At 37.2% G+C, this 16,286-nt stretch overlaps 1 protein-coding gene and 1 non-coding gene across 2 annotated transcripts in view; both read left to right on the top strand.

The window, feature by feature from the left end:
* Nucleotides 1-401: 401 nt before the first annotated feature.
* dcn (decorin) overlaps nucleotides 402-16,286 on the top strand; it is a 41,480-nt gene continuing 25,595 nt past the window's right edge. The window contains exons 1-2 of the mRNA XM_003221044.4: nucleotides 402-614; nucleotides 7,992-8,232. Of these exons, the coding sequence (XP_003221092.1) occupies nucleotides 8,028-8,232 (205 nt within the window). The 5' untranslated portion in view covers nucleotides 402-614; nucleotides 7,992-8,027. The remainder of the gene's footprint in view (nucleotides 615-7,991; nucleotides 8,233-16,286) is intronic.
* Nucleotides 6,545-6,625, top strand: mir5425 (microRNA mir-5425). The gene has a single exon (NR_130025.1). It is a non-coding gene; the product is annotated as a microRNA mir-5425 (primary transcript).

Here is a 16,286-nt window from a genome sequence, read left to right as displayed (position 1 = left end):
AGGGATATAAATGAAAACATTTTGTGCTGAAATATTTTATTCTAAAATAGCTTGTTTATTTTCTACTGTAAATCAGTATATTTTTCTTCACATGGAAAGATGATTCCTTGAGTCTAATATATACTGTGAACCAGAAAGCCTTCTAGCTCTTTTTTCTTTCACTAAAGAAAATGCTTCAAAGCTAGAAAACTCTACAATTAAATATGTGATTTTTGAAGAAAATGACAGAAATAAGGAGGGGGAAAGCCATCAAGCATCTGTGCTAGTCTGTAAAAGCACTTAGGAACCTGAACACATGAAAAAGAAATAAGGCAAAGGGGGAAAAAGAGGGCTGATAAAGTTTCTGGCTACCATACAGGAGACATGTCATTACCATATGATCTACAGTGGGTGTTAGCAGCCGGGAATCTGTTCATTGAAGGAAACCTAAGTTTTTTAACGGAGCTTTTGGAACAGAAGAAGCAGGAGGGTTTTTTTCCACCAAGTGACAGTCACTGAGCAACAATCTACCCCTCCTCCTTTCCCCACCTGCAAGGTCTTCTGCCCGGCTGAAATCTTTCCTTTAATTGCATCTCATCTTGGAGGGCGCCTATTGCAAATCCCTGGATTAAAAGGTACAGTTTTCCATAAATGTTTTGAACTCTGCCACAGAACAGTAAAACTTCAGAAAAAGCTAAAGGGAATCTGAAAGAAGGAGGTTTTAACAAAGCATGAATATGGTTTCTCTGCATTACTTGGGATCATTCCTGAGAACTATGGATGTTTCTTTGCAGTCTTTTCCCTTTAGGGGTTTTCATTTCTGTTTTCATAAAGGATTGTTGTCATTCTTAAAATGTTTTGCATTTATAGCCATAGACTTTCTTGTTGTAATGAAAAGTTGAAAGCAGTTGATGTGTTGGGAGAAGAGTTTGAAGTTTGAAAAGTGGAAGGCATTTTTGATTTTATGTTAGGGAGGGAATGCTATGCCCAGAATTTTTCTTAACATTAGAAAATGAAGTATTGCATATGTAAACAGTGATTACATATTTAAGACAACAGAATTCTGGAGTGAAGAAGTTGAAGGTAAACATACAGTGCTGTTTTGCAGCAAAAGGTTACAAACTGGATAAGAGACATTCATGCTGTTAGAAATGAAAAATGAATATATTTCAGAAATTTTGAATGTGTCTAGGAAGTGTTCTTTACTTTCTCGGTTCTTTGTATTGTAAAGGACGCTGTTGTTAATTCTTTTTAGGAAAGTAACGGGCAAAATGCTAGTTATTGAAGATTTGTAAAAACGACTGATGGAGTCAGATTTAGTGTTGGGGATTCCGCTCTTCCTAGAAAAGTCATTGTTATTTGCCTACATTTTATAAAGGCAAGATGTGGAATACTAACTCAAGCTGGTATTCTAGTTTACCCAAGTCATGGATAAGGTGACTTTTAAAGTCTTAGCTAGAATAGAAATATCTTAATATAATTCAGTATGGAATTAAACCACCCCCACCCCCACTCCCAATTCCTTGCACTCAGTACAACCTACCACACAATCAAATGTTTTCCCTTATATGATTCATAGGGACAGAATATTTATAAATGGCACATTGATATGTTTTATTCCAGTTGTATTTACTGATTTTTAATTACATGTATACACTATTTCCCATTGTGAACTAATGTGTTAAATGCCCAGTAATCAGTGTGTCACCACTTTTGCTTGCTCTCTTCACAAAAAACTCTAATCAAACCCATCAAAATAATATCAAATGCAATCCTATGAACATTTATTGAAGAATAAGTAGTTTTTGTTTCCTGATACATTTGTGCCAAGGTTCTAGCTATAGAAAAGCTGCTGAAAGGATATTATGGTTATTGCAGTTTTTGGAGGATGAGGCCCATTGTTAGCTGTCAGCCACAGAGTTTGTCACATTTACTCAAAGTGATCCTTAGTACACCTAGGGATATTAAGGATCATTCTAGGAGCCATTGCTAGTTAGTAGGCTATTAAAATTATTTTAAAATAACATTTTGATTTCTTTAAAGTACTAGATATTTAATTTTACATGTTTGCTTCTTTTTTACTATGGGAACACAAGTCAATTGAGATTAAGTATTTGTAGTACATTTTCTTTCATCTATGGAAATTTATGTAAATACGTAGAAAGTACTTGCACCTAGGTATGCTTATAAAGAAAGAAACTGTTTACTAAAACAAATTCTAAACTTCATATTAATTGTTAGTAGTGATTCCTAACTTTTTCATTTTTTTTGAAGTTGCATAGTTGTAGTGCTATGATTGTGCTTTTACTGCCATGGCTATGTCCTGTGCAGTTCTGGGGTTTGCAGTTTGCAAGTGACTATTTAGAATTCACAGCTAGAGTTCTAGTGCCTCAACAAGCTATAAACCCCAAATCCCACAGAATGGAACTACAGCAGCTAAAAAAAAATGATTATAGAAAATGGTTGCTGATTGGGTAAAAGAGGAAATGATGCAATTTTGATGCAGTTTTGGATCCTCCCACAATTTATATATATGGTTGGCCCTTTATAGCCACAGATCCTGCATACAGGGATTCCATCATCCAGAGCTTGAAAAATGCCCCTCCCTAAAAAAAAATCCACAAAGAAATTTCTTGCACCATTGTATATAAAAGGACTTAAACATCCACAGAGTTTGAAATCCACAAGGGGCCCTATAAGCAAATCCCAGTGGATACCAAGTGCCCACTCTATGCAGTATGCCTTTGGACTATAAAGTCTACTTGAGGGAAACTGATCCTCTGCATGCTACAGAAATTCAGCACCCAGTCAACATGATCAACTATCAGATTTGATGACATTGTAACTCAATGGCACCCAAAGGGCCTAGGCTGCTTCCCCTACCCCAGATTATTAATCAAACAGGTTAATGCATGAAGAATTAATCCAGAAGTTTACTGCAAGTTCTTCACTGAGAGTCTTTGAGTTGTAGTACATTTCTAGAGCATTGTGTTAAACAAGGTGGCCTAAGCCCAGGTTCCGAGTTAGTACGGGAACTTAGTGGTCCAGCCTTTGACCAATTACTATATCTCACTCTAATATCTTCAGATTGCTTTGCATGTGTTTTAAGTATTGTTGATTTTTATTGTATGTGTGTGTGTTTCATCCTCACATTTCCCCAATATGAATCTTGAAATGCAAAGTAACAAACACAAGGTTTTTAAACACCTGATACATGCACAATCCTATTAAAATTAGATCTAGCATTGTATTAGTTGCTCAACCATGGAAACCCACTGGAAAACTTTGGGCAAGTCATACCCGTTCAGCCTCAAAGGAAGGCAAAGACTAATGCCCTCTGGACTGATCTTACCAAGGAAACTCCATGATAGGGTCACCTTAGGATTGCTGTAAGTTGGATGTCTTTTCAAGGCACACAACAACAAACAACAACAACAACAAGCTATTAAAATATTTGTAATAGTTGAAAATATATTCTAAAATAATCAAGATAAAAGTATAGCACTCACCATTCAAAGACATTTCTGCCACACTCAGTAAAAAACCAAAGGTTTGATACATTTTCAAGGTCATTGCTCAATGAGCAAAAAGACATCAAAGGAACAGGAGTACTCTAGCCTCCCATAGAAGGGAAATTCCATAGCATGGGAGCTGCCACAGAGAAAGGTCTCTCCTAGGTCTTCACCAACTGTATCTGTGATGGTGTGGGGCACACAGAATGCCTTCTTGAATGATCATGAGCCTTATTAGAAAGACAATACCAAACCAAGCTTTTATGACACCCAGATATCCTTTCTGAAAGGAGTAAGATGAAATTAAAATGAAGTGTATGGCTTTCTGAAGGTGGAATGTATCTCTCTCACCCCCCCGCCCCTTCAAAAAAAAGAAAGTCATGGAAAAAATAAGACCAGAGCTAACTTCCAGTTATAATTTCTCCAACAAATGCTACATTCAGCGAAGGACAAGAGGGATCCTCTCACCTCTGCAGGAGTCTACTGTGTACCATGCAACTGTGGACAAGTCTACATAGGGACCACCGAATGCAGCATTGCCCAAACATGAATTAAGGAACATGAAAGGCACTGAAGACTAATTCACCCAGAGAAGTCAGCCATAGCAGAGCTGTGAACCAACCTGTACATAGCATATTATTTGAGAACATAGAAATGCTGGACCACTCTAACAACTATCTTGTCATACTACACAGAGAAGCCACTGAAATCCACAAGCATGTGGACAATTTCAACAGAAAGGAGGAGATCATGGAAATGAACAAAATCTGGCTACCAGTATTTAAAAAAAACCTTCTAAAATCAGAACAGTAAATAAGGAACAACGCTCTGGAAACAGAGGAATTCCCGACATGAATCAATCAGGGGCAGCTAACACCTCTGAACAAAGGATTCCTGCAGGCAGGAAGAAGTCAGGACATGAAGCTCGCAAGGCCATTAATGCTAATCAAGGTGATTAATTATTATAACATCCACACTGGCATCCAACAGACAAGAGTTCTCCCACTCTGGACCTTCCACAGATATATAAACCTTCCTTGCTTAGTTTTTCCAACAGACCTCACAACCTCTGAGGATGCCTGCCACAGATGTGGGTGAAATGTCAGGAGAGAATTCTTCTGGAACATGGCCATACAGCCTGGAAAACACACAACAATCCTATAATTTTTTCATTTGTCTGATTTTTTTTTATTTCAGAGGGTTCAGATGGTAATTTGAAGGTATCCTGGAGGTATCTAGTAATGATGATAGACAAACGTAAAGCCATTTTCCTTCATTAGTCTCGTGTGTGTGTGTGTGTGTGTGTGTGTGTGTGTGTGTCAGAGAGAGGGGGGAACCAGCTTTGGACAACCCCTATAAAGCCCTTAGGTGCTACATGCAGTTTCTCTCATCCAAATTAAGATTAATTAATGAATCAGGACAATTGGGTTTGTTTATATAAGACATTTCTGCTCACTTCATTCTGTTGCAAGCAACGAAGAAACATATAACTGCATTATAGAACTGTACTAGATCTTCTTGACTAGGCTAAATAAAAAAGTACTGCTTAGTTACCGTTCTGCTCTGTGGTGATGCATGGGGGAATGCTGCTTAGCAAAATCTTTGAAATCTGTTTCTCTAGTTGCTATAATAGTCTTCCAATGCATAGACTTTACTACATTCTATATTACTGCTGGAGCATGCTTCCATATTGCAGTCTTGTACCACAAGTAACATTTATAAACAACAAGCAAGGGGATGACATGGTTTCTTTCTATACCAGCATCACACAGGCAATGCTTATGTGGGAAGTAACTGTTATCCACTCTTCCTGTGTGGTTTCTGTTGACAGATGTTGTTGGTATAGGATAAAAATATGTGGTTTTTTCCATGGCAACACACAAAATTATCATTTCAGATAAATACCTAAATACTGGTACATCCATATGGCTATATTGTTGACTCTAAAAATGGACTAACGGTTAACAAGAAACATGACCAAGAAGTTGACTATATATCCTTATAAAACTGTAAACAGAGCACAGTCCATTTTATAAGCTTTGTTCCTGTAAACGTAGTAGAGTTTTATAGTTTTTATGCAGTGTGGCTAATGGTTTCAAGATTAGTAGAGTAGAATGAATGTATTCTGGGTTTTTATGTGAACTTCAAAAGAGCAATCAAAGGATTGAACACACTTTGTAGACAGGGTTTTATAGTTCCATTGGGGCCATGTCTACATTGGCCAAACAACAAACAAAACCCACCATGGACTAATTCCGAAGTGCTGGCAGTCCAGACAATGTATGGCTACTTTTGGGAAGGATCTATATTTTTGTGACCTTAACCGAACTTTGTTCCAAGTTGAGCAGAGTTGGGGAACGTCCAGTGTTTCTTGGCGGCTCCAGAGTGATCTTGAGTTATTTTGCCAGTGGATAGATGGATCAGATCCAGTTTGGGAAAATTAGATGCCCACATGACAGAAACTGCTCCATCCTTTTTTCCCAGGCAATCAACGCGGAAGGGTAGAACAATCTCTCTGTGCTGATCACATGTCCAGACACCCATTTCTAACTTCAGAAAAAATGATGGTGTGCCATTGCCAAGCAGGCTTTCTATGGATCTCCTAGGCTGATGAGGAAAAGTGGTAGAAGTTTTGAAACCAAGGAAATCGCCAGCAGGATTAATGTGGGGCCAGGCTGTATGGTCTGTGCAGACAGTGACATAGCACCACACAGGACTCAGTTTAGTGCATGGGCAACCACCATCATGGTTGATCACAGGCCAATTATCCCCAGATTATGCAGCCACGATACACATGCCCTTGGAGTGGGTTTGCCTCCTCACTGCAATGGTGGCCACCAGCAACTATGGACATCATCACACTTACCAATTTAAGATCCAAGAATGCTTGCCAGTCAGTTGAGGGAAGAATGGGCATGCAGCCTATCACACAACATTCCTCAAGTTCCAGTGGAGACCCTATGTTGTGCTATCTCCAATGAAACCAGCACACTTCTGCTCCAGGTGGGCAATGCTTCCTCTATGTGGGAAGCGTTGCTGTGCTGGAGTGGCGTGCAGGGCAACAGAGTCACCGCTTCTGCCAAGCTTTCTGGTGAAACACAAGCTTGGCAGAAGGGATGACTCTGTTGCCCCCTGTGTTATTACGTTCTATGTGTATGGCAGTTTTCCTGGTTCCTCCCATGTCCCTTCCTGCTCCATGCCTCCAAGTTAAAATGGTCTTGAATGTCTAATGTGACTGGAAGGGGCTTTCTGTTATTTTTATCTGCTTGAAGGTTACCAGTAGTGTTGATTCACTGTTAAAGAAGTGAAGAATAACCAACTGGAAACAGAACATTTTATTTAAAACACGATGAGATTTGCTTTAAGCAGCTAAAAGATCCTTACATATGACCTGGCCAGCTTGGCAGAATTTTTTAAAAGGCAAAGCAAGAGAGAAAGAGAAAGAGAGAAGAAAGAAAGAAAGAAAGAAAGAAAGAAAGAAAGAAAGAAAGAAAGAAAGAAAGAAAGAACAAACGAAAGAAAGAAAGAAAGAAAGAAAGAAAGAAAGAAAGAAAGAAAGAAAGAAAGAAAGAAAGAAAGAGGCCAACCAGAACCTATAATTTACCATAGTAATAAAAATGTGGGAAGAGCATAATTCAACACAGTTCCTGTATTGACTAAGAATTGGCAAATAGCAAGTGTGGTTTCTTTCTTTAGTTATTTTGCAGAATTCTAACATGGCAAGCTGTTATTAATATATGAAAGTAAAATCAAACTGTCCAAACTAATGTGGCTATAATTGTCTCCATTGTTTCTTTATGAATTTCTATGTTAGAAACACCTCCTTGTTTCCTAAATAAATGCACTACTTTAATTATTTTGAACAAACTATAGCACTAGTACACAAAAACTGTTTCAGTAGTAAATGTGTAAAAGATGTAAGTTGGAATCTTGGTGAATCAATACTGAATCAATAGCTGAATGCTAAATTGACCTGTAGGTACATCCAGTTGTTTCAGTGGCTCTCATCTGATAGAGCTTAACAATAGGGTAGTATTTCTGGTATCTATGTATGATTAAGAAAACTGGATAGTGAAAAAAGGCTGACAGAAAGATAGAATTAACTTATTTAAAATTCAGTGCTGGGATTGTACAGGTATCATGGACTGCCAAAATGTATCCAAGAGCAAATCAAGCTTGAACTTTAGCTAAAAGTCAAAATGACCTGCTATACTATGAGATAACTCATTGGACAAAGACAGTAATGTGTGATAAAGTCAGAGGCAGTAGGGAAAAAGACATTACAGATGGGTAGATTCAATCAAAGAAGCCTGAGTTCGTAGAACCTGAGCATTATGTCTTGGCTTTACCTCGCTTGGTTGAAAACAGGGTGTCCATGAGGTCTTTTATTCATAGAGTTGTCACAGAGCAAAACTGTATTATCATAATTGACAATAACAAGAGTCAAATATCTGAGCACTAACACATTGCTAATGAGTACACTTTTGGATTGTCTTCTAGATTTACTGCTGCTCCCTTGAATAGATGAACTGAGCCATGAAGCTGGCTGTCTTTTTCCTTCTACTCCTGCCACTATGCTTGGCCAAGCCATTCCATCAAAGAGGATTGTTTGACTTTATGCTTGAAGATGAAGCAGGTTCTGGAACACCTGAACCTACAGTGCCTCCAGGATATCCAGGGATGGCAGTATGCCCATTCCGTTGCCAGTGCCATCTTCGGGTTGTACAGTGCTCTGATTTAGGTAAGCTGAAGAAAACATTACATCATAAAGTGTCTACTGATGCAAGCTTACAATGAAAACTGAGTTATTTTAGGGCATCCACACTGACATGTTTACTGAGTTATGCTGTCATGGTATAATTTTGCTGTTGCCATTTGTATATTCTTGTCAACAAGCAAATTTAGAGAGTGAGAGAATTACACAGTGGTATGCTATAAAATTATACATAGGTCTCCCTTTGTCAAAACAGATCATGGAAGGTATGGCATTCTCTTTCTATTGATTTTATTTTGCCTTTCATTCAAGACCCTGAGTATTTTTCACAATGTATTATCAAACATGAATGAAATAAAGTGTGCTGTAATGGTTTGAGTGTTGGAATACAACTTTGGAGACCAAGATTTGAATCCCTACTTGTCTATGAAAGCCCACTGGGTGACTAGAGTAGGCCATGTGCTCTCAGCTCCCCAAAAAAACAGTAATAGGTTTGGTTCACCTTGAAGTGACCATAAGTTGGAAAAGATGTAAATGCACACAACCGCAAACACAGATAGTCTGGTAATAAATACACAGATAAATCCAACGTTTTGTGGATCACAATCTGCTATTCATAATTTTTCATGTTGTTAAAAAGTAAAATAAGTGTGATGTCAAGTGGTTATTGAAGGAGCACTGAACATATGAAAATTAAGATAATCTAGTATTTGACTCAGTTTGGTCTAATTAGTAATACTATGAATGAATAATTTATTATAATCAAGAGATCAGACAAAATACTATTAATGATCCAAGTTTGATTTAAATGGCAAAAGTTTATTCTTCAGTGATAACTACAAATATTTGTATATTTTTTCTTGTGTAAGTCAAAAAATAGTAGGTTCTAATAAAATATACATTCTAGAAAGTAAGATGATGCAGAGATTAGACAAGTCAAAAAGTAGGAATTAAACTCTGTTAAAATATATACAAAAATCACTAGTTTTTCACTGTGATACAGAAAGAAACTAGAAATCCTGTGACTTCTGCTAGTGGTACATGAAATGAATGTCTGATGTAATAACAGGACATCATAATGCCTTGCAAAAAGGCAATGGAAACCACAGTAATCTAGAGTCCAGTTTTATGGGAGTACAGTAGAGTCTCACTTATCCAAGTTTCTGGATTATCCAAGCCATTTTTGTAGTCAATGTTTTCAATATATCGTGATATTTTGGTGCAAAATTTGTAAATACAGTAATTACAACATAACATTACTGCATATTGAACTGCTTTTTCCTGTCAAATTTGTTGTATAACATGATGTTTTGGTGCTTAATTTGTAAAATCATAACCTAATTTGATGTTTAATAGGCTTTTCCTTAATCCCTCCTTGTTATCCAAGATATTCGCTTATCCAAGCTTCTGTCGGCCCGTTTAGCTTGGATAAGTGAGACTCTACTGTATTACATTTGGCCATTTCACAGGCATCCATATTTAGATATGGCCACTTGGCCAGAGTTGGAATTTATTTATTTATTTATTTATTTATTTATTTATTTATTTATTTGTAGTATTTATATTCCGCCCTTCTCACCCCGAAGGGGACTCAGGGCAGATCACATTGCATACACATAAGGCAAACATTCAATGCCATAACATAGAACAGAGACAGAGACAAACGCAGGCACGGGCTGGCCTTGTACACATGACCTCTTGGTCAGAGTGATTTGTTGCAGCTGGCTGCTAACCAGCCTGCGCCACAGCCCGGCCTGAATTGAAAGAATACTCACACATTTTCTTGTCTACAGTGATAAAGAAACATTTTTGAGAGAAGTTTATTTTGTAGAATACCTCAATTTTTTAAAAATAGTGTATGATAGGAGCAGTGAAGAATAGATACCAAAAGGAAAGATATGGCCCCTCTTCAGACTCTCATTTAATCTATTATTTCCTAAATGACTTTTTCTTGTGTAGCTCAAAATTTTATTACTCTGTGTTTGGTGTGCAGATTTTTTTTCTTGAAGGATTATTTCTCCTACTCATGGCATTTCTGTACTATGTGAAGTACATGTCCCTATAATTTATAACAATAATCAGTGACACTTTGGCCAAGCTATAGTGATGTTGCTGCTGCTTTTGTTTATGTTTTCAAGTCATATTTGTAGTAGTTTGCCATGGTTCTGTTTTGGACTAGGACGCTGAGAGATCCCACTTGGCCATGGAAATCCACCTGATGACCTTAGACATACCTGGGTTTTCGTGGTTATTCAAAGAGTGTTGACCCTTTCCTTCTTCTGAGGTTGTGAGAGTTCAACTTGCCCAAGGTTATCAGGTGATTTCCATGGCGAAGTGGGATCTCCCAGTGTCCCAAGTCCAAGATAGAATCATAGCAAACTATTACACCACTGTGCCTATAGAGTCTATGAGCTATAACTCGGGTCCTTTTAATGTTTTCCAGCTAGCTAAAATGAAAATTCATAATTTTTAAAAATCAAAATTGCATCCTAATAGCATCCCTATGATACAATAACCCTGGGTATAAAAGAGGCAAGGATTTCATATTGCTGTAAGGAATATGAAATCCTTGAATAATTGCTGTTGCATTATAGTGACCAGTGAAAAAGTACAGTTTGACATGCTCATGAAACTGTCTAGGGCAGAGCACAGATTGTATATTTAGGAATCAGAACAAAGTGGTATCAAGCTATTTATTTAGCTTCTCCCATTAAGCTTTATTTTCATCTACTCCCCACCACTTTCCTTAATAATAAAGAATTCCAAGGATAGTATTAGGGGGTGCAGTTTCCATTGGAATAAAAAGTGATAGTTATTATGGTGTGCTTGTATTATTATTCACAAATATGCAAGTAGAGTTTGAGGTGAGATAAGAAACATGAAGACCTCTTGGCTAGCAATGGAGCTGCGGTTTTAAATCAGATCCCCAGAGAGAGGGCAAGAGAAAGAGAGCACACCCCAAAATGCTTTCAGCCTTCATCTAATTTTAGTACCAATACATAATTGCTTCTTATATTCCTTATTTACCCTCACCAACTTTTTCTTTAATGATATAAAAACTTCACTTCTCAAAATTCTTATTGGTGACACCTGACTCTTCAACCAGAACTTTATAGACAGAGTGGGGGAAAGTGGGGGAAAGCGGAAGGAACCATCTCACCCCATTCCCTCCTGTCTTTCCCCATCTTCTGGAATGGCCAGTCATTCAATGTTCTTACTGCATATTTCCCCACCTTTCCCCTGCTTTCTGTTGCTAGGCTCCATTTCCATATATCATGTGATGTCCTCAGTGGGACTCCCGTGGGGTTCCATTTTCATATCACATGGAAACGGAGCTTAGCAGCCATCTGATGAAGTCACTGAATCTTCATTTTCTATTGAGACATCTTCCTTTATCGCTGCTCAGCAAACAGCTAGTAGTTGTCTCCTTAGCAAAGAACTGGTGGTTCAGTATATAAATCAAGCATTGCTAAAAGACTTTAAAATATTAATATTTGTTTACTTTGTTATATTTACTTTGTCAGTAGGATGACATTTCATCAATGTCTCTTTACCAGTAAACAATTATTACCATCAGATTGTAATGTCTAAAATGAGTTTTTTATGATATAAAGGTTTCCTAAGTTTATTAGTAAATTTCAAAACTAAACTAGAAATGACACATAAATGTGAGTCACACCAGGGCATGAAGTTTATGGTTTTTCCAGTTTTGCTTCATGATCTGCATCCATATCAGAAAAAGTACTTTGTGTCTCCTATGATAGGAAAGTGGCATATAACAACATTAACTTTCCTTAATAATTTAATAATGGATGTGATAATGAAATGTGAGGAATTTACGAATAGTGCTTAGTTGAAATGACTAATAAGTAAGCCGCTCTGAGTCCCCTCGGGGAGAAGGGCGGGGTATAAATGCATGTAATAAATAAATAAATAAATAAATAAGTTTTTCTGATGATTTTTGTAGCATTTCTTTCTCATAAGAAAATATTTGTTCACCTTCTAGTATTTTTGATAGCCCATATGTACTATATCTTGGGGATATGATTTTCTAGTAGTGCTAACAGTATAGTACGGTATGGTGAAACCTCTATTTAAAAGCATCCCAATTTAAGAGCATTTTGAGTTAAGAGCTGTCACTCAGCCTAGGTTGTGCTTTGACATAAGAATATAATTTTAAGTTAAGAGCTAGTGCAAGAGGGAGCACCAGCACGAGAGTACAGGGCTTAAAGGCTTCAATTGAGCAACCTTTGTGCCTCATGCCTTCATGCCTCATGCTCTTGTCCACTTTGGGAGATTGCTGTCTGCTTTAATAAAACTAATAATAATGATGATAAAAATAAAAAAAATCTTTATTTATAGGCCACCCTATCTCTTCCACTTTGAGGAACTTTGGGTTTGTTGATTTTGTGTGGTTTTTAATCCTGGTATGTTTGACTTCATGAAGAGAGAGGGGGAGAGATAGCAAGATAGGGAGGGAGGCAAAATGAGTACAGTATGAAGAAAATTATACTTCTGCCTCTTCACTTGTGCTTTGTGCTTCCTTGCCACAATTTTGTACTTCTACCATTTTAAAGTGGATTTTTTTTATTGTTCCATGTGAATGTGAATTTATACATTACTTGTTATTTATAAAGTGCATTTTTGTATTTAAAAACACATAACAAAAATCGAGGGGGAGTGGTTTGGGGGGATTGATTAATAGGATTTCAATGCATTTCAATGGGAAAATTCACTTTGAGATAAGAGCATGGAACAAATTAAAGAGTTCTTAGCTCTAAATGCTCTTATCTCAAAGTGAATACTCTTATCTCAAAGTGAATCACTGTATGTGGAAATATGTCAATGCTTGAGATAACATGAAAAATATCACAATTGCAGGTTTGAAATTGGTAGATTGGATTAAATATTTCCCACTAGAGACATCTTCACATGTCCTAGGTCCCTGTGCCATTTAGGCAGTGAAACAGCAGGCTCGTGGGTGCCTCGTGGTGGGTTGTGCATCCTCCCTACTTCCCCCACCAGACAGGGACAATGGAACAAGGCACATTAGCAAGCTGTCCCCATCAGATGGAGAAAGGGCCCAAAAATGCAAGTAGCTACGTTGGAGCTACCCAAAACCCACTTAGCTCTCTGTCATTGCCGAGGAAGCATCTTTGCAATGCTTCCTTGGCACTTGGCACTAAATGGGGCGGGGCCTGCTGAGTGTCATGTGATGAAGCTTGGCAGGCCCCATCCCCAAAGTCCTTCAAAAGAGCAATTTGCCCCAATGTGATGAGATGATAGGAATCTCTAGATCAGTGGTTCTCAACCTGTGAGTCCCCAGATGTTTTGGCCTTCAGCTCCCAAAACAAGACCAAAACACCTTGGGGATCCACAGATTGAAAACCACTGCTCTAGATCTTGTAGGGTGACTCTGGTGAGGTTCTACTGGAATCATGCAAGAGGACTAGAAATACTCAGACCTTTCTCTAGTCTATAAGAATTTCTAAATCCCCCAGTGAGATCCATAGTTAACTTCCAGTAGCTAGAGATTCCTGGAGAAGTGTTCTCTTAAATAAAAAATAGTTTTTGTTTATGTTTATGTTTGTGGGAGCCCAGTGTCACTACCCCAGAGAATGTATGCAGCTGACTGTACATGGAATTCATTAATATTATAGCAGCCATTAGTAATTTTTCTTACAGGCAATTGACTGTTGATATAGCCATCCATATCGAGCTTTTATTGAACCAGGGTGAAAAAAGACTTTGTGATATAGAAGAAGATATTCATGTATAAGGCTCCCAGAACATTTTCAAGAGTTTGTAATTCCTCTATCCATAACTAAACTTTTCCAACATAAACATTTATTTTTCCTAATCAACTCTTTCCCCTTATCTTTCGCTTTTTGTGCCAAAGTCCTAAAATTTTAGTAACAAAACAGGAAATTTAATATTTTCAAATGCCCCCAAAACAATTCTGAAATGGAGTTTCCCTACTTCAGTTAATTTCATCCAGATATCCCACTTTTAAATCTTTTTCGCATTGCAAGAATACTGTGTAAAAGAAAATTAGATTTCACTGCTAAGTGATTCAAAACATTTTGCTCAGAGAAGACAATGAGAAGTGAGCTCACAAGCTCTCTGCTTAGTTGGAGTTCATATGAATGATGATCATATGAAGGTTTTAATTATATCAGCAACTTATTTTATACCTCTGGCATATATCTGACATGCATGAATATGCTCAGAACAATGTTGCTTAATTCTAAATCATTAACATCATCCTCTGAGACTTCCCACACCAGAAGTTAGTGCTTTGTGCCAATGGTTGGAGATTCAAGATTCTGACTGATTTAATTATGTCATGCTGTAATAACTCTCCTTCTCCTTTGTCCAGATGTCATCTTCCCTATTGTGCAAGAGTGGAACAAGATAATATTACCTTAATCCCCATTATTTACATATGTTTAAATTCCATCTAATCTAAATGTGTTTGGGAGGGAAAAGTACTAGAAAGTTTAGTTGACTAAGTTTGATAGCCACATTGATATCAATTTAATTACTTAGATAATTTGGGTGGAAGAATTTTCAGTGTTGCTGTATTTTATTACAGTTGATTGATTCATAAGCATCACGTTAATGTGTTTTAAATCAAATACTGATTTAAAAAAAACTCCTTTGCCCAGTCCAAATAAAATAGAGTTTAATGTCTAAATGGACTCTTGTGAGTAGGAGACTGTAATAAAAAGTACTATAGGGGATAGAAGTACTAAAATATTAGGTAGACATAATTGCCTAAATAAACACAAGTTGGATGATAATTCAAGTGCTATCTTGAATATTACCTTCATTAGGCCAATCAAAATTATCACGCTAGGTTTCAAAGCCCACTGCCTTCTCCGTCAGTAAAAACATTTGGAAGAAGAACAGTAATGATAGTCCTGTCACAGGTCTGCACCCTGCCTTAGGTAGTATCAAGATTTTTTTTTTCTTTCCCCAGACAGAAAAGTTGGGTTATATCACAACAAAGTGGCTGGGATTGAAAGGGATAAAAAATGATTGAAGTTTTGCTTAATTCATGAATAACCTCATTTTGAGATCCAGATTTGTTCATCATGTGTGCTAGAGAGAGGAGGTACTAAACAGGCATGGGCAAACTTCGTCCCTCCAAATGTTTTGGACTTCAATTCGCATAACACCTTACTGGCTGTTAGGAATTGTGGGAGTTGAAGTCCAAAACATTTAAAGGACCAAAGTTTGCCCATGCCTGTACTAAAGCTATTAGGAAGCCTCTTTGCTATCTATCTGGATAAAATGTTAGGGATTGTAAAAAGCAAAGCATGTCAATAGGATCCAAATGAGATAACTTTACTTTTATACCAGTTCAGTAGTGAAACAGAAAGCCATTTGATTCAAACCAAAAAAGATGGAATTGGATTTCAGATAGCTGGGATAATTTCCACAGCATAATAATTTAAAAAGAAAAGGGAAAGAGTCCAGCAGCATCTTTAAGACTGATTCATAAGCTTTCATTGATTTCAGTTTACCTCTTCAGAGAGTCATGGAATTAATCTCAAACCTTTGTATACTATCAGTTATATGGTTGTAGGAGTATATCAGGTAAAAATAGATACAGTTTGGAACCATTTGTGAAAAAAGCATGCTGAGGAACATTTGAAGACTGTAATTTCTTATATCAAATTAATGTCAATTTAGTCTTTTCTATAGGGATTGGTGTGCTTACCTGATATGAAATCCAGTAGGACATTGCTGGCCAATGTTGACATATATTACATTGAAGGAGGAGCAAGAATGACAACCCATAATGCTACTGATAAAATAAATTGCTCCTGTAATATTATTACCATGGTCACTTTGGGGGCAGACTGTACAGAATACTGTTGAAACTAGTGGTAATACTGTATTCAGATCCCAAAAAGATAGTAGACTTTGTTTCGATGGCTGGGAAACCTTTTCATGCAAAGGCAATGAGAACTCAAGAATGCCCAAGGCAAAAATCTCAGCGTTCAAGACACTTTTTGTCATGGTGGATGAAAATATGTGGATATTCAATACCTTCTTCTTAACACATTCAATAT

This window comes from Anolis carolinensis, chromosome 5 (genome assembly GCF_035594765.1).
Source record: "Anolis carolinensis isolate JA03-04 chromosome 5, rAnoCar3.1.pri, whole genome shotgun sequence".
Classification (NCBI taxonomy): domain Eukaryota; kingdom Metazoa; phylum Chordata; class Lepidosauria; order Squamata; family Dactyloidae; genus Anolis; species Anolis carolinensis.
This window is presented reverse-complemented; position numbering and strand designations above follow the sequence as displayed.